We start from the raw sequence: 22,279 nt of genomic DNA, 5'->3' as shown, positions 1-22,279 counted from the left end.
CAAGACTTCTACGAATTATATAGTGAAAAAGGTAATAAATCTCCCTCTACTCTCTGTGCGAGTTTAAGCTGGAACGATAAATTTAAAAAGTCTTCGTTTTTTAACTAGCATATGACCAAAGACATCACTGATGTGACTCATTACCACCATTTAGTTTCTGCAGTATGTGCAAAGATACACATGCATATAATTTCCTTTTTTTCTAACTGATTCAAGCTTGTTATTATCAATATTGGTAAAGCAAATGGTAAGATGAATATTAGAGTTATCTTTCTTTCAATGCTTATACTAAGTGACCGTATCAGCTCGATCTGTTCTCAGGTTGGTCATGTACATTGTTTTGGATCCATTGATTGACAGCGCCTTTACTGACTTATTATTTGTAGTCCCCACACATTGTGATTACTGCTTTTACATCCTTGATATCAGAGCCTGTCAGGCTTTTTCTGGTATTTCGTAGAGAAACCTATACTGATAGCTTAATCGTATTATAAGGCTTCATACAACATTTATTGATAAGATTTCAAGTTCCTTTGGAAAATCAAGAATCCGTTATAGGTCTTTTAAATTACACTGTTATTTTATATACAAACTTTATATTTTTATCTACATAATTTTAAAGCACATTTTTACTTTAATGTCCGTTCCGGCGTACGTGTGACCCATAGGTAAAGAAATATTATTGTGTACTGTATAGACAATAACAATCTAGATTACTGTTGTTTTTACTAATTCTTCCACATGATAAAACTAAATTAACTTCAGTAACGAATTGTTTTACACTAAAATTTTATATTACAGACAATTTAAGGATTTAAATTTTCTTATTATGAATAGGATTTAATCACAAAGACGGAAATCGTTAACAAGTTACGGACTGATATCCATCGGCTTAACCAAGACCTTAAATGATATAAGTTCCGCCATTTCAGACATTTCAAACACTGAAGGTAGTACATGAAATTTTGGTTTGTATTTTCGACCAATCCTCTTGTAGTTAAAAAGTTAAGTTATCATTAGTCTACATTTAAGAGGGACATTTTGGTTATGTTATAATAGTTCATCTGATGTTAAAATAAGAAACATGTTGTGATGTTTGGAGTACAACAAATAGCTTCGGAGTTGTGCAGACGCAGATTCATTGAGAATAGTTTTCAAAATCTTATTTTTTCACAACTCCCCCCCCCCCAAAAAGAGCATGCGCGACCTATTGATAATTTTACACCCCGTTACTTGAATATTTGGGTCCATCCTGGATATATTGAACCGCGACACGTCCATATGATAAATTATACTTACATATTACATAACTATAGAAACAAAAATTTGACTATAGCTTTTACGCAAAAGCAAACTGTAGCGTTATTTAGACCAAATACATAACTATAGAAACAATTCTTTCTTCGAAAATTTAACTATGGCTTTTACGCAAAAGCAATCTGTAGCGTTATTGAGACCAAATACAGTTCAATTTATTATTTTTAGAAAACTACTAACTGTAATAAGTCCCCGTGCAGGTCCGGGTGTTAAAAGAATAAGCCTGCCGCAGCGCTAAGCTTGTCTTATAAGGCGACTAAATAGTGCTCAGAAACCTAGCCGGGGGCTAGGACGCTCTGCCCATAGAGCAACTGGGATGTGTGCCCCAGGTGGTGGAATGGGGTACCCCTGGCCTGTTACATGCTGGGGTTGTCAGGCTATAATACGGAAAACCTGACCGCAAACCATAGTGGTGCACCGCGTTGGGAAAGATGCCACGTTCCTGGCACGTTAATGAACCCTACTGTGGTATTCTCCCGGAGTAGGAACCATAGGGCTCCGCCACAGGAGGCTAAATTTCCCGACCCTACCCACCTCTCCCTATTTCCAGTGGCAATCAAATTTTGTCGACCCCATTGTCCTTGTGTCCCATCACTTTTTTATTTCATCATTTCATGTTCATTTTATCATCCATTTCATGTTCAGCGTCTGAATATAGCTGAAATATTGCTGCTCGGACGTTAAACCCCAACAAACAAACAATCTGCAATAAGAGTCATGTACCAAATCTAATAAACATTCGACAATAACTTTTAACAATTGTATATAATGTTAGCATTAATGAACAACAAATTTAATATGTGTTTCTACACTTTATTATTTTACATTGAAATACTGATAACTGTTTCAATTTTAAGATGTAATAACGATTGTTATTTCATCTTGTTTTAAACAGGCGCGTAGCTGAGGCCAAATTGAAGTGTAGGCAAAATTACGGCAGGGGGTCTGGAAGCTCCGCGGAGATAGCGTTTTAGAGCATCATTTATGCCTCTCCTGGATGTATTTTATCTAAAAAAAATGGCAAAATTAAGTGCAGGCTAAAGCTTTTTTGCCTAGCGGCAGCTACGCGCCTGTTCAACTAATCTGGTAAACACCTTTCAATCTGACTAGTTTTCATTTTTGATCGGCTTAACAAATGACCATTTAACACATTTCAAACATTGAAGATCTATATTAAAAGAAACGAATGCATTTTGGCATTATTGTGCACTTCTAAAATATTTTTGCAATTTTTTATCCTTGTAAGATACTTCGTATCCTAGGCGTTTTGGACGGTTTTGTTCTATAATTTACAATTGTTGGATATGTTTGTATGATACATAAATCACAACGTGTTGAAATTTGTAAAGATTATTGAACATATAAATTCAACAGATACATTCAGAATTTGTTTGTGTATTAAACAAGCATATGTACCGTGATTGAAAATCACCTTCGACTAATTTATGTTACCGTTTATTCTGATAGCACGAGTCATTATATACCGACGTAATAATGAAAAGAACAGATACTTACATTAATCATTGTTGACCACATTGAATGAACTTTATAAAATTAAGATCTAAATGCTACAATCATATTGAAATCATATCGTGAATGTGATTTATACACTGACTTACGTAGAAAAGCGCGGATAATGTAAAAAAAAAACATTCACATGAAGCCTTTGTCGGTATCATCACAAGTTTCGTGGTCGACGTCACAATTAGATAATACAAAGTTTATTTATCACTTACGAGACAGGCGAGTGATTTTTTTTCAGAAAGACGCATAGTTTTCGACTTTTTTTTAACCTGCCTAACATACAGCTGATGATGATTTTTTGTTTATGTATGTATATGTTCTTCTTCTCAGTTTCTATAGAAACTGACACTGTGTAGTTTTGATTTTGTGAACACATTTGACCAGTCTTTACTTTATCTGGTGAAGACAAATGGATGATAAGTGAACATAATACATTATTCGGTTGATAAAAAACAGTAATTACTCTTAGCACTTCCTTATTTTAGCGTCGATGAAAAAGGTGATGTCGATAATTATACTCCCAGTTGCAAAGCGACAGTATATAGTGATAGGGGTGCACATCCGTACGTCGATCCTTCTGCAACACAGAGATTAACCTCTTCTCCCTTACTACTCCCACACCACTGATTGGAATCGAATAAAACTTTCACAGTACCTTTATTACATGTTCCCATTGTGCATTTTTATTTTTTATTTTATCCGAATCGATTTGGGTGTTTCACATAGCAAAACAAAGACTTGGTCATTTGTCAATATGGGCAAACGAGGATCCCATCTCTCCATTACTCCTCCTATACCACAGAATGGAACAAAATGAAACTGTCACAGAATCTTTATTATATGTTCCCATTTGGTCACCTCCTTTTTAAGAGTTCATTTCCATCCAGTGGTGTACAAAGAGTAACAGATAAGATATAGGACCCCCCTCCCCTGTGTCCCCATATTCATTAATAACAAAGTCCATGTTTTGCTATGTGAAACCCCCAAATTGATTCGGATCAATATCTAAAACAGGAGGTGCACAAATGGAACATTTAATAAAGATTTATTTATCACTACATACCCCCAAAACTTTGTAAATGGGGATATAATAAAAAGAACACAGCACTCAGGACTGTCAAAATTTCATTTGAACATCTTAATCTTGACCTTAAGGTTTTATTGTACATTGTCATATTACAAATCAATAATTGAAAAGAGAAAAGTACTTTATGTGCCTGTCCCACACAGGAACCTGTATTGTTTTTGTCCAGTGGTTGTCATTGTTTTTTATGTTTATTGTTTTTCGTTATACATTTTTTCTACGTTGAATTTTTCCATTATGAATAGTTTCACATCGTTTATTTAGGCGGCTTTTACAGCTTGCTTTATGGTATGGGTTTTGCCAATCATTGAAGACACTGTATAAGTTTAATTGTTCGTTGCTTGTCATTTGGTGGATTACTCTCTCATTGGCAATTATACCACATCTCCTATTTTAATATTTTCACAAAGTTTCATGCAAGTTTCAGAATTATTTGGCTAAGTGTGAAAGACAGACAGACAGACACACCAACAATGGTACACCATAAAGTAGCACTTATAAAAACAAAAATAAAACACAGGAAATAACAAACAACTCATTTACTTCATGTATTAAAGATCAAACTTTTATCACATTCCTAATGTAATAAAATAATTTATGTCCGAGAATTGTAAATAGCCTGGCATATTTTATCTGTACAAATGATCGGCTTGGAGATTTGCAGCAATTTCTGCTTCCCACTTATCACCATTCTCTAACAATTTCTCTTTATTGTACAACAACTCTTCTCTTGTTTCTGTGGAGTATTCAAAATTAGGGCCCTGAAAAAAATAAGACTTAAATATTACTCCTTCCTACCCTTTACCTAAAGTTATCATGAAATTACCAATTAAGTATTGCATTAAAAATTCAAAACAAAATTTTGTATACTTTTAAGACAAAAAAAAACAATATTTGTAAAAAATGGTTTCAATCAGGTGAGTCTGGTCTTGAAAAGGCATGGAAAGGATGTTCTTATTCTGGCTTCCCCTAGAACTTAAATGGTTTAAAATATACCAATTTTTTTACACCGAAATTATTGCAACCTCAACTTTGGTCTTAAATAAAACACATGCAATGGGATTAGTTCCAGGGGTTGCAACCCCTCCCCCTTCTGTAAAAAAAAATTGTTAATTTTTAGCAAAATTTTGACAAAATTATCAAATTTTGACCTTGAACCCTACTTCCTTCTTTTCAGATATATTTAAATACAGCCAACAAAAAAGTGGAAATTGGCAAAATCAGAGGTAAAAAGACATGCAATCGAAAAATCTGGATATAAAAATATGAACTCAATTTGAATTTGAGGAAAACGGTCTGCACATGGAGGGCAAAACAAAAACAAAAATAAGCTGCACACTGCTGTGCTAGGTGTACCTCCATTAGTACAGGAGGTTGATATTGTACAACACCCCAAATCCCTCAGAACGTATGCCCCTTCTATATAAAGCCACACACTAAATTTGAAACCAATCAGTCTATTGGAAGTCAAGATAATTGTGAAAAAACAATTCAGACAGACATTATGACAGTCACAGACAGACTAGGTGACTCTAATATACCGCCTACTCATAGACCAAGAGTATAATTTAATTTTGGTCAAATTGTTGTCATCTTACCTCAACAATAGCATCCACAGGACATGCTTCTTGACAGAATCCACAATATATACACTTAGTCATGTCAATATCATACCGCGTCGTCCTTCTACTTCCATCAGCTCTTGGCTCTGCTTCTATTGTAATAGCCTGAGAAAAGAAGAATATGTATTTATAAAAATCATTCTTGGAAGAACAACAAAATAAAAAGCATAAACAAAAAAATTGTATTAGTCAAAACAAAGTACCAGTATACAAGAAAATTTACAAAAATCTACAAGGCAACAAGAAAATAATTGTTCTTGTAAACAGGAAGTTGATATGTAACTGAGCCAAAAAGCTAACATCTCCGATTCATATCAAATTTCAAATAATTCCAACAAAGGGTTGCTGTGTTTTTCTGAGCACCATACAAATTAAATGGAATAATGGATAAAACAAACCTGGGATTACCAAAGGACAATACTCAACAAAGTTGAACAACACAAAAAAATAAAAACTACACACAGAGTGGTTTTCTAGAAGTTATAACCACGAAAGTCAAATGTGATGGAAGGATGCACAGACAAGTCTATTATTATATTCCTTTCTATGTTGCAGTGGGAGACCAAAATTTTAAAGTGGAAAAAAGTACAAGCAGGTTTCTTGGTATCAAGATAAAGATTCTGAAACAATTAAAGTTATTCGACAACACATGGACTGTCTAAAGAGTATCACATAAACAGACATGGTTTTAGGAGGTCAAAGTGGAAACTGGCAAAATCGGAAGTAGATACACAGTAAAAAAAGAACCACAACATTAAAATCCTGATTTGAACAAGCAGAATTATACTAAAAAGCAGAGAAAAATCATATCTGCATACATGAGACTGTCAATCTGAAAACAAAAAAGTTTTCCTGCATAGTGACATTTTCACTATTCAAAGGTCCATAACTCAAAAATAATTATTGCTAACAAAAGAAAACTAAATAGCAACCTTTCTCATTTCTCAGGAAACAAAATACTGGAGAGTTAGAAAATATTCTGTCAAAGATGTTACAACATGGGCAAGTTTACACAGACACTGAACAGGTACAACACCAAATTAATCACTGACTTTTTCCACTTTGAAAAATCATACTACATAGTTCATAGCAAATGGAAACAATACCAAAGAACAGCTTTTGATAAAATACACATATATATACTAGACATCAAATGGTAGACAGTGCTCAAAAACTGTAAGTTTGAGATTTGGTAATGAAAGGTTTGGAATTTCCCACAGTATGGCATGCATAAATACAGTTCTGTCATAATATCAAGTGTCTATGATAAGTACTAGTTGCAAAGAAAACTGTTATGAAAAAGTTGTGGACAGACAGCATAATCACTATATACCTCCCACAAAGCAGGGGGTATAATAAACAGTTGTGCTATTACAGGCCCTTCCCAATAGCCAGTGCTTGAAGGCTACTATCAGGGCTTTCACTATCTTTTCAGTGAACAGGCTTAATAGAGAAAATGGACCGTCTACACCATCAAAATGAATCAAAGGGGGAATGGGGCCTATTGTGATTCTGAACTGTCCATTTCCACTTTTTGATCTTACATTTTTACAGTAGCCGGTCTCTACTACTATTACTTCACAACTAAAATTTGGATTGAAATGAAAATCAAAATAGAGGCTCCTTCTTCAAAGAAAGAAATGAACAAAAAAATAATAAAATCCCTCTAAGTGTTTTTAAGTAATTTTATGACAAGGACTAAAACCTATATACCATAATATGTTAGTCAAAATATAGAAAAATAAGAAGTGTTTTACTAACGATAACATCTATAAAACTCCCTGCACCTTTCAGGAAAGAGAAATACTTTTCCAAACAGTATGTCAAGATCTTAACCTACTTATAATAAAATGAATCTTGGTCTCTAGTAAGATGCTACTGGGCAAATTAATAATTTGTTTTACCAGTACTTTCAATATAAAAGAATCACCTGTGCAGGGCAAATGGCTTCACACAACTTGCAGGCAATGCATCGTTCCTCTCCAGATGGATATCGTCGTAAGGCATGTTCACCTCTAAATCTTGGACTCAATGGTCCTTTCTCAAATGGATAGTTTATTGTGGCTGGTTCTCTGAAAACATTACTAAGTGTCAAACCCAAACCTACAACAGAAAATAGAACAGGTGCATTTCATTTCAATCTAAATATATACAAGTAGTTTAGTACATTTTGTACTACTTTTTGTAATGAAGTTGTTTTGTGGGTCTATATGATGAAATATACAATCACTCATCCCAATCTGTGTGCTCTTAGGAGACAATCTACAATGAAAATCCAATGTTCTATAGCATTTTAGTGTCATTTACCGAGTAATCTCCCTTAATTTTGAATTATACAGTACATTCTACATAATTATTATCTCCTCAGAATAAGGGCAATATGAAAGGCCACATGCTAATTTCTGTTTACAATAATATTTTAAACAAAATATAAGAAATAAAAATATGTAGGCTTTCCAACCATGAATCATATTTTAAATGATTCTTATATTGAGAGCTACTTAATTGGTCACCATGAGGCCAATGACTAAAATGAGTAAAGTCTGATGTTTCGGATCTAGTCCTGTTGTACAGTCACTGGTCTTTGTTTCCTATGTCTTTCCTAGCTTTCCTATTAAAATGATAACAGAGGAACATATATTAAGTGTCAGTCTCTGTAAGAATCAGGCAGTGAGTGAAACTGTGTATAAAAAAACAAACCATTTTGGAAGTTTTACTTGACTATTTGCACTAACAAAATCAAGTAAAAAAGCCAATATTGTCCAGATCATTTTGGATTTCACTGAAAATGAGTATTTCAAGGGCAGATAACTCTGCCAAAAACCTCATTTTTCCAACATTTAAAATATTCTGAGCAGTAATGCAGAGATCATATATTCTTTTCAAATATTGAAAACATCCTTGAATGAAATTACAAAATCAGATAGGTGTGTTTTTGATATGCATGCTTCTGATTTTTCCCATTTTGCCTGATTTTTATAAAACCTTACACTTATGGGACCTCCCTATTGAACAACCACCAGTCATTTAGACTGTTTTGCCAATGCACAAACATGTTTTGCTATATACAGACACTGTCCTGAACCTCTCAAACAACTGACACAGGAATATTCTCTTAGAAAACATCAATTTTATCTGGGTTTTTTTATAAGAATAAAATAATTTTGTTTTTTTTTTTAAAAAACAACTTCATATTTCCTTTTGATATTTACAGTTGGAAGTATGATGTTTCTAATGTGTAAATTTCTCTAATGACTGAGAACTCAGAATAAGAAGCCATGTTAAGTAACCCATATATTTTGTAACCTTGTAGAAATGTTTGACAGAACAATTCAATACTTTTGACATGATTTTGCCACCTTTCGATAATTTTTATTTTTGTTGACAATTAATTTTCACCGAAATAACTTGTAGAATTGTGACTTCCCCACCATGTTACAAAACATGTTGGGGGGGATAAAAACAGCTTAAAATGGCCATAACTATAATCCAATAAAACTTTATCTGTATTGCATGATACTCAATATCATACTAAGTTCAAAAAAGATCCTTCAACATCTTCTTAAGTTATCATCTGAAAACTGTTGAGGGATGGACAGACAGATGGACTGGTTGATAGACACACAACATTTTGGAGGGTATCACAAATACCTCACACTCTGTATGGCGGGTAGAAAAAAAAACAACTCTTGTATAATGGCATGATTGACAATCCATGTAATATCAGTCATGTATATATTTCAAAATGCAATTGAATGGATATGGATTACAGTCTTACAACTAAGATGTCAATCTTTGTAATGAAACTAAAATATATAATTCAAAATGCACTTAAATTGAGATATGGATTTCAGTCTTACAACTAAGATGTCAATCTTTGTAATGAAACTAAAATATATAATTCAAAATGCACTTACATGGAGATATGAATTTCAGTCTTACAACTTAAATGTCAATCTTTGTAAAAAAAAAAACAAAACAAAAACATACTCATCAGTCAGATTGTATTCAAGGATGTTTTGTGTTTCATTGTTTTTATTCTTTCCACAATACAAAATCATACCTTTGAAAATTTCTTCAAAGTAGAACTGTCTTAAGTTGTAGTCTGCAATATCTTTGAAGTCATCATCAACTGTTGGTAATTTAATACTGACATCCTCTGAAATAGACATCATTTAATACTGACATCCTCTGAAATAGACATCATTAAATACTGACACCATCTGAAATAGACATCATTAAATACTGACACCCTCTGTAATAGATATCATTAAATACTGACACCCTCTGATATAGACATCATTAAATACTGACATCCTCTGAAATAGACATAAAAAAATACAAACATGTTCAGTAAAATCAGCTGGCTTACTGAAAGTTTTGAATTCTTTTTTTTGTTTTCTTTATCCTTTACCTTTTTTTTTGTGGGGAGTAGGGTAGGGAGGACGGAATAACAATTATTTCGGAGGTGGGTTGGTTCATAATACTAAAAGGCTAATATACGGATACTTGATGGACAAAATTTTTATCCAATCAGGAAGCATGTTACTTCTGAAATTAAATTATTTGGCAAACTCTGTGTATCATTGTGGAAAAAGTGTATCTTTACATGACCTATTACATTATAATTTCCTTAAAGAGTTCTTCAAATGCAAAATTTAAAAATTGTTGAATAAACTAAGAATCAATTTGGCACCCCAAAATGATTTGGAAAATCAGCCAAAAATGGCAAAAAAGGAAGATTCCAAAATTGCTTAGAAAGCCAGAAGTACATGTTAGAGCCAAAAAATTTCTGATGTTATGAAGTAGTTTGACTGATCTGAAACATGAAAACTAAAAAAACAATACCTAATAACAAGTTATAAGATTTTACTATATAATTCACCAATTTTTTCTTTGAAAGATTTCAAATTTATGACTCTCACACCCTACCCTGCTGTACTACATGTACACAATATATGCACATCACCAAATACATGTATTTTGAACCTATGTAGAACAAGGGTTTAATTCAGACATGTTGTACATGTATTGCAAAATGTACTTATTCCATATTTTTTTTTCTAAAACAAATTTCAACATGTACAATAAACATGAAAATCAATACATGTATTGAAACACTTACTGTATCCTGGAGATATATTTCTAGTCTGGCTGAAAAAAACACTTGTAGGTCGCAAACAGTTTCTTGCCAAACCATGCCCTAAAACAAAAAATTAAACTAAAATCAGGTTCAAAATTCAGTTTTTGACACATGCACAAGTCTATAGATTCTCACTTTGGTAGGAAAGCATTACACAGGGAATAAGTAATAAATCACTGCTATCTACATTTTATATTTAACCCTTCAGATAAATTAATATCATAGAAGTACATGTTTCCAAGTAACAAGTGTACATGTAAGTTATTAACAAAAAAAATTTTTGTAGTTACAGCTACATGTATCAACCTACTTTCACGCAGTTATAAAATTAGTGATCGTTCCTAAAATCATATGATAATGTACTACAAAAAATTATTCATGTTTTATTTTCATATTATATGATAAACTTCCAAAAAGCTTTCACAGTTGGCAATATATCATGAACCTGTAGTTAAAGAGATGTGCAACTGCAGTGTTAAAACCAATTGTTCATTTTGAAATCTCACAGCAGAGTTGGAGGACTATTGAAACCATGTAATACTTGCATTGTGTATTGTCAGCTGTAGATAATAAGCAATATTCTTTGAAATTATCTCTGATTAACCACAGTAATGATGTATCACAATATGATATGTTACAATACGATACGATACGATACATTATATTGAGGTATTAATAAAATAAAATATATGTAAAAATACAACTTTTTCTTTAACAATTGATGAAATTAATATGTAAATAGTAAAGTAGACCATGCCTCGTGTCAGTTAAGATCCATTAATCTTAGTAAAGATCAAATTTATAGACTCTTAAAAATGAAACCTGACTTCAACAAAATTCATCATTTTTAAATCTGCTGAATATTTTCAAATTGAAGAAAATACATGTATATAGGACAATATGCTGTTATGTATCATATTGAAGTATATCATATCATCACCCTTGTACTACGATTCATATCCTATCATGAGATAGGTGTATCGTTACACTCCTACCTACAGTTTTCTCAGAAATTTGTGAAGGCATGGTCATTTATATGTTTGAGGGCACGCAATCATTACAAATGGTCATACTAGGGACAGTTTATTTTCGTATACATGTACATGCAATAAACAGCATTGACTCTAGTGAGATGATGTTAAATGTCATAAGTGTGTACAAATACAACAAGACTATGTTTCTTTGCTAATCAATTAAAAAATAATAAATTCTGAAAATTAAAAGTTTGGTTTTACCAACAGGGGCACATTATAAAATTAATGATGAAGGCAGCATGGTGCTAGAAGATCAAGGCATGGTGTAGGGCCATGCTAAACTGGTCTAGGGAAACCTCTACCTAATTACATGTACATGTAACTTTTTTATATCAAAGACTGAAGTCTTCGAAGTCACTAATCGTCAAATATTCTCTGTCACTGATTACTTTCAACATCTGAAATGGGACGAATGCCATATGTTCTAAAATCGGATTGCATACTCTTTTGAACCATGATGATCCCAGTGTTTTCAATCACCCGGAACCAGATGAACCAGATTAAACAACTGGCAATTCTAGGGCTGTAACTTAGTACACGATGTATGTTAGTACGGGACAGTTCATTTAGATGTTATTATGTAGGATAGAGGATCAAATTAATGATGCATGTCACAACAAATCAATGAATGCTAAGGATCATTTCATCTTTTAATGTGAACTTTTCATTCTCACACAAGGAAAAAAAAAAACACGCAGACATGTATATATTTTTTAAAAGAGATACATTATAGGGATCTTTGGGTCGCTTATGACATTGACCAGGTAACCAGATTAGGCACCAGATTAAACAACTGGCAATGACTATTCATTGATATCAGGCCCATGCTAATGTACACCTATATGATGGTAGATTATACATGTAGTCTTGTAAAAACCCCCTGTACCTGAATCAGAAAATGGGTAATGTTCAATGCTAACCGATCATTTCATGAAAACTTCCCATTCTCATACAACATACCTGCCAACTTTTGAATATCCCCATGGGGTTTTATGTGGAACAATGTGTGAACCAACATTTTTGGGGCATATTTTGCTAACTGCATGGGTTTTACTGTACATAGTAATGTATGAATGAGACAATCACGACAGCATTAAAGGGCTTTCTCAGCTGAACAAAATGTGCATGAACTGTAATAGATTGAAGTTTGTAAGCTGCAGTCCCCCCCTTTTTTTGTGGTGGATTCCTCCAAACCTAATTAAAATTCTGAAGTTTTATTAAATTCAAAACATATAACTGAGAAAACTTTTACTTACATTCAAATGCATTTCTACTATTTTTAAACACACTGAGCACATGTCTCCTTTTTTCCATTAATGTCATTTGGAGTGAAGTTAGTGTTCAAGATCTGAACTTCATGAATTACAGTCCAATTAGATTTCTGACCAAAACAACCCTTACATTGGCCTTTGTGACAGACTGATGCTAAATAGTATCAAGAAAAAAGGGGCCGGAAACTTGGGTAATGAATACTTTTCATTAAATGTATACCACAAGGTACAATATATGAGGAACTGTAACAAATCCCCTAGAATGTTGCTACCAAATTTCCAAAATCATCACTATTTAATAGGAATAGTATTTCTTTTAACTATTTGGGAAAAATACTGCACTGTTGAAATTTCAGGAAGTGTGAAGACTGTGGGGGAGGTAACTTATTTTGTATAAACAATGATAATTTTAAAATTTGTTTACATATGTTGGTTCTACAACTTTTGGACCTGTTAAAATGACAGTATTGTCAAATCAAATGTGGAGTAGAAATTAATCTTTGAAAATGATTGGCTGTTCATAAATGATCAAATAGTGGTAGAGCCAATCAGGATTCATTTTCTAATTGTCAAACCCTATCAGCTGATTGCTTCTGGGAGAATGTTTACCTGTTATTAAACATACCCTTACCTGTTTAGACAGCAATTAACACCTTTTGTCAGACTACTGAGAACACAAATTTAGGGTTTGATTTCAGAGTTTTTTTTTAGGTAATTTTGACAAAATCAGGTTTTGGGTCAACTTTGACCTGAAAAATCATGTTTGCAGGACAAATGGTCAAAATCATGTACATTGACATGTATGATAAAAAGCAAAAACACACACAGACAATAAGTGTATGATATTTAAGAGGTATGTTTTCATCTCATATGAAGCTAGAATTAACACACTATGGCGGTAAACACAACATAGAGCTGCAGTATTGCCTGAAGTAAAAATATATAATTTTGTAAATCATATGCGAATATAAAGTACAGAATCTACGAGAGCAAGAAATCGCTAACAATATCGGCGACTTAAAAAATGCAAAAATAGTGACATGGAACAAAGTACACTATAAGTTTAATGTACATTAATAGAATTTAGCATAATTTTCCGATATTAAAAGCTATCAATTGGTCACACATTTTTCACGCTTTGGAAAAGTTTTGTCACAGGATTTTTCATTTTCAGGGGCTAACAAATCGAATTCAAACTGCTGAAGGTTACACAATGTCGTTTACAACCAACATTGCAGATTTAAGGCAACGAGCATAAAGTTTAAAAGAAACAGTTATTTAATTGTTTTTCATGTGTTTAAACCAATTCGATTCGGAGTGTAGCAAGGTTGATAACATAGATTACCAGTTCGGCAAAGAGAGAAAACTTTTACGGCAGCCATCGTGGAAGAGCTCCACTAAGGACGATAACTCGAGATTTCATAACAGCAAAATTTTAGGTTGGTTGAATGAAGAATTTAGAAAGAAAATTAATTCAAAAAGGAAAGATTCGGTTTTGTATAGTTACTTTTCTATCTAATTAATTCATCCAGGATTTTTTTAATTACCATAAAATAAATATTTCAATCAAAGTACTAATGTACTGAATCAATTTACGCCTCAAAATATGAAGTACATATTGTGCATTTACTTACAATACATATAGTGGAAAAGAACGGATGTGGGGAAGATTAAAGATGCCTCAAATAAACTGCAAAAATATGGATGAGCTAAAATGAGTGAACGAGAAGAATTAAAACGTATCTAAACACATCATATATGCTTATTGTTGTAAATTGTTAATATTGAGCTCTTTTGATTTAAATTCACCATTCTGATTACGCAGTACATTCGATTCATCTTAAAAAGAAATCGCACAAAAACTCATGTGGAATCGTATTAGTGCCCATTTTGTGTAATATTCAGATTCGTTGTCGGTTATAACATCGAACACCTATACTAGATGCTCTCCGACATACTGCATAATTCAGCTACAAACTACTAGTTTCTAAATTTTCAGGTCAAAGTTTAATAATTATCAATCTCAAGCAGGTCAAAACTGTTTGTTAATTCATTTAAACATATTAACACAATCGTTGAAGGAGTAATCAAGGGAACCAAGATTCTTGCGGAAATCAAAAGAATGTAATCCAGGGACAAAGACCAGACATGGAAAACAGACACACGCAACAAATAGCATACAGTAACTAAAATAACACATACAAAAAAAACAAAGGTAAATGGGTAACTCAGACTCCACTAAAAATTGGGAGCATGGACCAGGTGCATTGGTAGGGTAAGCGTCCTCTGCTTTTATAGAAACATTAGCCGAGTTTCTCATAAAAAGTCAAGTCGGGTTTAAACGAAAGAGGAAAGGAAAATAAATCCTTTTCTTAGATATATATACCTCTCAACTAACTATATTTCCAAGTTGATATCGTACGTGAGGCTCAATTGCTACAAATAGTGGCCTAAACCACATAGATAAATGAGGTATCCACGTAAGAACACTCACAGTTCCTGAAAGCTATCTCAGAACATATTAAAGAATGACAATACCATCAAAACTATCAGCTTTACAAATAATCGGTCACTACATTCCAGTGGACTGGATTTGAAGTATTTAGGTCAAGTACTAAATATAGGCAAGATTCGATGTAGTGCAATACTAAAACATTGCTTAGTTTTATGCAGGGATGCAATTGTGGGTCAAATATCTCCATTTATGAGTACAAGGTTAAAAAAATTAGACAATAATTTGTAAATCGTATCCTTTACAAATAAATCTATATTAAAGATGGTCGATAAACCCATAGAATTGTGTTTATAAACAATACACAAAAATGCACTTCCGTACACATCGAAAAGTCCACAAAAAAATAAAAAAGAACATATTTTGAAGTTGAATAATAGTCTAAGGTGGTACCTTTTTATTTTAAAGGTTAAAGGTCTAGGTTGGGTTGTTATTTCTTTGATAATGATATTTTCTATACCAATAACTTCCATTCCTGTTATATTACAAAACCTTCATATGTAATGTCATCCAATATTAAAACAGGAATTTAGGATTTCACTCAGCGTACGTTTCTTGCTTAAAACACGTTCTTTAAGTTTTTATTGCATAAAGTTCAAAATGGCAAAAAGAAAACGAAGTTTTTTCCCCCACCTCATCCCGATATATTTAAGTCTAATTTTTTGAGCGACGGTAAAAACGTACAGTGTAATGACAGAGAGTAATCAAGGGAACCAAGGTTATAGCGGTAATCAAAAGAATGTAATCCAGGGACAAAGACCAGACATGGAAAACAGACATACAAAACAAAGAACATAAAGTAACTAAAATCATACATACAAAGTAACAAAAGTAAATGAGCAACTCGGACTTCACTAAAAACAGGGAGCATGGACCAGGTGCACCGGTAGGGTAAGCGTCCTCTGCTTTTCTAGAAACACCCGCCGAGTTGCTAATAAAAAGGTCAAGTCCGGGGTAGACAGAGATATGCGGAAAAGATCACCATTATAATTAACCTACCAAGTATAGATCTAATAAAAATGAAATGTATACTTACCCCATTCCATAAATTCATTCATGAGACGGAGGAGTGTAACGAATGCATCATTGCCAAATGCAGATGTAATCAATGAGATACAGATTTTCATTACACGAAATATGTATGCTTCATTAATAGGACCTTCGAATCACGTTTTTGTTTCGCCGGCGTTCATTGAAGACACGTCATGTTTGTTGCCGTGGATTAATATTTTTCGCAGCTACGGGGACCCATGTGAAAACAGGGATCGATGAAAAATTGAAAAAGCTCATTGGATACTCATGATAAAGGTAAGCAAAGTCATTGGAATTGTGCGTAACGACAAGACAACATTTAGTTCAGTCAGAGCCTTAATACACTCATATATCAGTCAAAATTCAAAATTGGTCTCATGAAATATGTTTTTTCTAACCGCAATTGAACTGCCAGAAAATGGCAAGTATGAGGGATTTTACCTTTTTTCAGAGCTTCTGGGGTCCTTCAGGAGCTCAAGAACTCCTGCCGAAATGCCAACTCAGAGGTAACCATGATGATTTGTTTTGAGTACACATCATCTCGGCTTAGCTACGCCCCTGGTAGTAAACGAATGTCTATATATTAAGAAAGTTAAGCTTAATTGAGACGGGAGTTTGTATAGTGTAGACAGGGACAGGGCCGATTCCATACACTTCGAAAAGGAAGGGGGACGCTAGGACATTATTTGCATTTTTTGGCAATTTTACACATGAAAATGGCAAATTTTCGGCACCCGAGTTGAAGTTGATGAAATCAGCTGGTAGCAATCTGCAAAATTTCATTGGAATGAGAGAATTAGATAGATGTGTACAGAATGAAGGGAAAACGTTATTGACTCTACAAGACGACGAAAATTTCTAACAATATGATATACATGTCACTTACTCTGAAATACTGTCTCAGCTAGTCGACAAGGTACCCAGCTTTGGTGATATGGTGGAGGAATCTGGACCAAAGAATTTAAATTTGACGCAAAATAGAACACGCCAATCCTCTCATGTTATCCTACCGAAAATTCCGAACATTGAGCGTATAAAACTCAAGCTTTCACAAAAAATCAAGCTTAAAAACTCACGTGGTTTAGACATTTCAAGCTGTGGGGTATTACAAAATGGTAAACTCTTGGTTTTTAGATTGGAAACACGAACACTTACTGTCTTGCAACATTGATGGCAGTGAAAGCAGGATACTTTCCGTCCTTCATGGAACAGGACCGTTCGATATCGTTAACTTGAATGACGAGAAAATTGCGATAACTTTAAGATCGGTTAGAATGATTGCCATAATTGAATACGGGACAAGAAAGGTTGTCAAAAGGATAGCAGTGGACAGTGAGTGCTATGGGATTGACCACAAAGAGGGGAAGTTATTGGTTCGATTGGTCAATAATGGAATATTCCTCTTGCTCGACCAACAAGGAAAAGTTTTGTCAAGAGTAAGATATCAAGCCGATCGTTTACGGTATTTCACAGTTTACATGGACAAAATTTACTGCACGATAACCGAACAAAACGCTGTAGTTTGCATGAGCATGAAAGGTTCGGAAATCTGGACTTTCAAGAATGTCCTGCTTCGTGAACCGTTCGGAATTGCGGTACTCAAATGGCTTTGTCTATGTTGCCGGCAGAGGTTCAAACAACGTGGTGCTGATATCCCCGGATGGCCGACAAGGACGGATAATCATAAGCGACCGCGAAGGAATATCCAAACCTCAAGCTATTTATGTAAGCAAATTTAGACGACAGCTGCTTGTATGCAACAAACACGATGGATGTGCGTTTTTGTATGATTTGTGAAATACTGTGTGAATCATCAACAAGACTTTCTAATGCCAGTGTACATACAACTGTTAATAAATTAAGTATTTTGGGGCGGGTTCTAGAATCACATTTTTATTTTTTATTTATTAAACTTTCGCAGTGATGCGTGGTCTGATTTTTTTAAATCATTCTTGCTCTTTGTAACAGGATTTTTTTTCTTTGTACATATATAGTCGCAGGTTTTAATTTCCAATCTAATACCGATCGATCTGGATTCACTAAGCTGTGTAAAGCCTTCCATGCAATTACAACGATGGGAAAATATGACTACCAGAAAAATCAAATTTAGTGTATTGAATGTAATAAACTGAGATGTCTGTCTGTTATTCTGATTCTATTGGGTCATTTTGACTTATTTTAATATTTTTTCATAGTTAACTGATTTGACTGACTGGTATATTACTCCTCCACCGTGACCCCTACAATCCTTTAAAAGCAACGTGCAGCGGAGGCTTATATATAGGAGTGGTTGGTTCTAAATCAATAGTCAGTCTGCAAATTTTTTTCTATAAATTATATAAGCAAAATACGTACGATTTACACGTTAAAAGTATATATATATATATATATATATATATATATATATATATATATATATACAAACATCTCAGAATGTGACGACTCTATTCGCTACACTGCTCCATCGGATCAAATTATTACAGGGAGTCTGAAAAATTCCTAACGATGTTAGAACTGTCAAATTTGCGATGCAAATTTTTGGTCGTTCCATCCGCGGGACTCGAACTCGTACCGCTGTGGCATCTATGGCAACACCGGGTCGGGAAAATTCCCAATGATGTTAGAATTGTCAAATTTGCAAATTCCATTCTACATGTATACTTATGTGTTATCTTCCCTTTATCAATTTGATCCGATTGAACATTCTGAGACGTTTGTATAATATTGATTTGTAGTGACATGTATCGTTAATTTAATCCTATATTCCAGCTAGCAACACCTACAGCAATCCCGTACTAGACTACATCGTGAACTAAGTTTCAGCCGTAGCTAGATTTATCCTACAGTGAGAAATGACAGAGTCAAGAAAGTTATATCTTAGTGGTTTTGGGCGCTAGACTTTATGCAGGCGGTGTTGCCCTAGATATCGCAGCGGTACGCGTTCGAGGGTCATGGAGGGCACGACTAAAAATTATCTTCGCAAATTTGACAGTTCTAACACTGTTGGGAATATTTCAGACTCTTCTAAATATTACATTTCCCTTTTAATAATTTATTATATGAAGACATTTTCGAATGAACAGGGTCACAATAAAAACCAATGTGAAGCAATACTTGCACCAGATGGTACACCTATAATGTTCAAAATAAAATAAAGATTGTTTCCGTGTCCCGTATCTATTGGTTCAAGACAGGCGAGCACTAAACAAGAAATTGGGGTCTAGCTTTTTGACCCAACCGCCACGGTTTGTCATGGGTTTGATAAGCGCATTTCAAAACCTCAGCGTTTATAAGAGTAATCAAGGGAACAATGAAAAAAAAATGTAATCCAGGGACAAAGACCGGACATGGAAAACAGACACATACATCGTGTGATCTTTCAAAGACCATCAAAGACTTGAAACTTTCTAGCACTGCATTTTTCTTAATAAACTGTGATGCCGTTCAGTTTTAAACGTTAAGGATATTGGTAGTGTGTATCATATCAATACGTTCCAATCTTGGCAAGTTATAAATGGACGAATTCTACTATTCTTTAGTAACAATAATCTGATTAGCCCAAACCAAATTGGATTTGAAAAAATTCGTACATCTGACCATTTATGCACTTTACAATCAGTAACTGACAGATATAAACAAAAACAAAAAAAAAGTTTTTGTTGCTTTAATTGATCTTAGGAAAGCATTTTGGCGAGATGGTCTGTTTTAAAAGCTGTTAAAACAAAAATGTCCAGGCAACATATATAATAATACATTCTATGTATCCTGATTCAACTTGTAAAATTAAGTTTTTTAATGAGGTCACTTTGCCGTTTAAATCAGAACGCGGTGTATAGCAGGGTACTGTTAGAAGTCCTATTGTATTTAATTTCTTAATAGATGACTTAAAGAATAATTTATCTAATAAGTCTTCCAAAAATCCAGTTATCACTGGTAGCGTAACACTGTTTCTTTATATAAATATCCTTAATTATGCTGATGAAATTATATTATTATCAGAAAATAAAGAACGTTACAAAATTGTCTACATGAACTATACTTATTTATCGTTCAAACTGGAAACTTCAAGTAAATGCTAATAAATATAAAGTTATAGTTTTTAACTTAAATGGAAGAACATTCTTAAACACATTTAAATATAATAATAGCATCATAGAAACAGTAGAACAATATTTCTACTCAGGAATAGTACTTAAATATAATGGTAAATTTAATTAATAGACCCTTTTTGTGCTAACTGTGGGATAGTCGATAAGGATGCGCAGCTAGAGCATGCTCAATATTCATTTTCGCGAGGAAAATTCAATTTTTTTTGCTCTACCTAAGCCCTATCTCGCGGAAGTCTATATTGAACATGATCATCAACTTACCAAAAAGGGTCTTTTCAGCGATAAACAGTTTGATGGAAAAGGCTCGAAAAGTCTTCTTCAAAATATAGAAAACTATCACTTTAAGCAATCCATGCAAATTATTGGAAAAACTGTTTGATTGCTTAATGTAGTGAAGTTTGAGGAGTATTTTGTCAGTTAAAAGATAGAGACCCATTTAAATGTTTACATATGGAATGCATTAGAGAAATTTTGGGGTAAACTGTAAAGCATCTCATGATGCATACCGTGCAGAACTTGGCCGACTTCCTCTTAAAACTCTTATCTACACCTCAGTAATAAATTTTCTAGACGATGTATATTCCTTTGAGAAAACATTGGTATATCAAATTTATAATGCAACCAAAAACAACAATTCTTGGATAAAAAATACCAAGGACCTACTGAATAGCTTTGGGTTTTCATACATATTTTGATAAAAAAAATATTACTTTCAAAATTGAAGTAAAAAAATTTAGAACAAAGAATAATAGATCAAAGCTTACATTGTCAAAACCCAAAAATTAATCAATTTCAGTAGAACTAGTTTTTTTTTAAAAATACATATGAGATGCATGGGACAAAGGCCATCATATGTAGACAATACAGAGAACATAGCTCAAAGTGCTGCTATAGCTAAAATTCGGACAAGTTCCCATTCTTAATGAAAGAAAAAAGACGGCATAGAAATACCACTGTTTCAGGACGTCTATGTGTAATGCAGTAAAATTCCATATGATTCAGCAAAAATTAAAAATAAATAAAATTGCATTTTAGCTTAAGTAGATTGATAATGTCTTCACATATTTGTAAATTTAGCCGAAAGAAAGAAATATGTGTAACATTAAATAATACATAATCTGTGACGATAGACTAAATATGTTTGAATTCTTTTGTGCTTGCTTAATTGTCTTGTAAATAATTTAGGTAAACAACTGACACTTTATAGAGATTAACAAAATGTATTTAATTGCTTTAGGTAATAGTTTCCATGTTTAAGGATAAATAAATTAAAACAGTATCAGACATAAAAAGGTAAAATAAGTTTGAGTAAACGTAATCTTACATAACCAAACGTTTCCTATACTAATGCGTTATGAATATGCATCTTTGGAAATTAAATAAAATTTAGAGATTTCATTGGTAAATAATGACAGGTCCGACAGCACGTGATACTGAGTTTTTAAGGGAGCTCGACCCAGCCCTGGTATCACTGTACGTTCAGGACAATAAAGAGTAAAAACTTAATATCTTTATTTACCAGGCCAGCCTCGAAAGCATGTAGTGTCCATGTAAGAGATAAGAAATTGTAATTTAAAAGTCCAGCGCTGAAGATTCAAACTCCAGCGCTGTAGATTCAAAGTCCAGCGCTG

The 22,279-nt window shown here is 33.4% G+C and overlaps 1 protein-coding gene, 1 long non-coding RNA gene and 1 pseudogene across 3 annotated transcripts; 2 read left to right on the top strand and 1 right to left on the bottom strand.

Moving 5' to 3' along the window:
- The first annotated feature begins 3,032 nt into the window (after window positions 1-3,032).
- On the top strand, window positions 3,033-6,307 carry LOC148606626 (uncharacterized). The gene is made up of 2 exons (XR_015915209.1): window positions 3,033-3,147; window positions 6,103-6,307. It is a non-coding gene; the product is annotated as an uncharacterized LOC148606626 (long non-coding RNA).
- LOC148606625 (NADH dehydrogenase [ubiquinone] iron-sulfur protein 8, mitochondrial-like) lies at window positions 4,450-14,403 on the bottom strand. Of its 2 annotated transcripts, XM_088545403.1 has the most exons (6): window positions 14,341-14,403; window positions 10,673-10,750; window positions 9,611-9,706; window positions 7,478-7,650; window positions 5,524-5,652; window positions 4,450-4,686 (listed from the first exon to the last, which is right to left on the bottom strand). In XM_088545403.1, exons 1-6 carry the CDS (start codon window positions 14,375-14,377, stop codon window positions 4,555-4,557), a joined length of 645 nt encoding a protein of 214 aa, XP_088401529.1. In that variant the 5' UTR covers window positions 14,378-14,403; the 3' UTR covers window positions 4,450-4,554. The 2 variants fall into 2 exon arrangements, with proteins under 2 accessions (XP_088401529.1, XP_088401530.1); XM_088545404.1 differs by lacking the exon at window positions 14,341-14,403 and having other exon boundaries at window positions 9,611-9,738.
- Window positions 14,404-17,287: 2,884 nt separating this feature from the next.
- LOC148606624 (uncharacterized) lies at window positions 17,288-18,336 on the top strand (annotated as a pseudogene).
- Window positions 18,337-22,279: the final 3,943 nt, after the last annotated feature.

The sequence above is a fragment of the Perna viridis genome, chromosome 9, assembly GCF_037379345.1.
Source record: "Perna viridis isolate PV_CMFRI_1.1 ecotype Kerala chromosome 9, ASM3737934v1, whole genome shotgun sequence".
Lineage (NCBI taxonomy): Eukaryota > Metazoa > Mollusca > Bivalvia > Mytilida > Mytilidae > Perna > Perna viridis.
This window is presented reverse-complemented; position numbering and strand designations above follow the sequence as displayed.

What these genes read in the sequence shown, in the direction of transcription:
- LOC148606625 (XM_088545403.1), bottom strand. Translation starts at nt 14,377, where the DNA reads ATGGCTGCCGTAAAAGTTTTCTCTCTTTGCCGAACTG. An exon ending in TTTCTCTCTTTGCCGAACTG is followed by an intron (nt 10,751 to 14,340) that starts GTAATCTATGTT and finishes TTTTTGTTTTAG; the next exon opens with GGCATGGTTTGGCAAGAAAC. An exon ending in CTGTGGATGCTATTGTTGAG is followed by an intron (nt 4,687 to 5,523) that starts GTAAGATGACAA and finishes TATTTTTTTCAG; the next exon opens with GGCCCTAATTTTGAATACTC.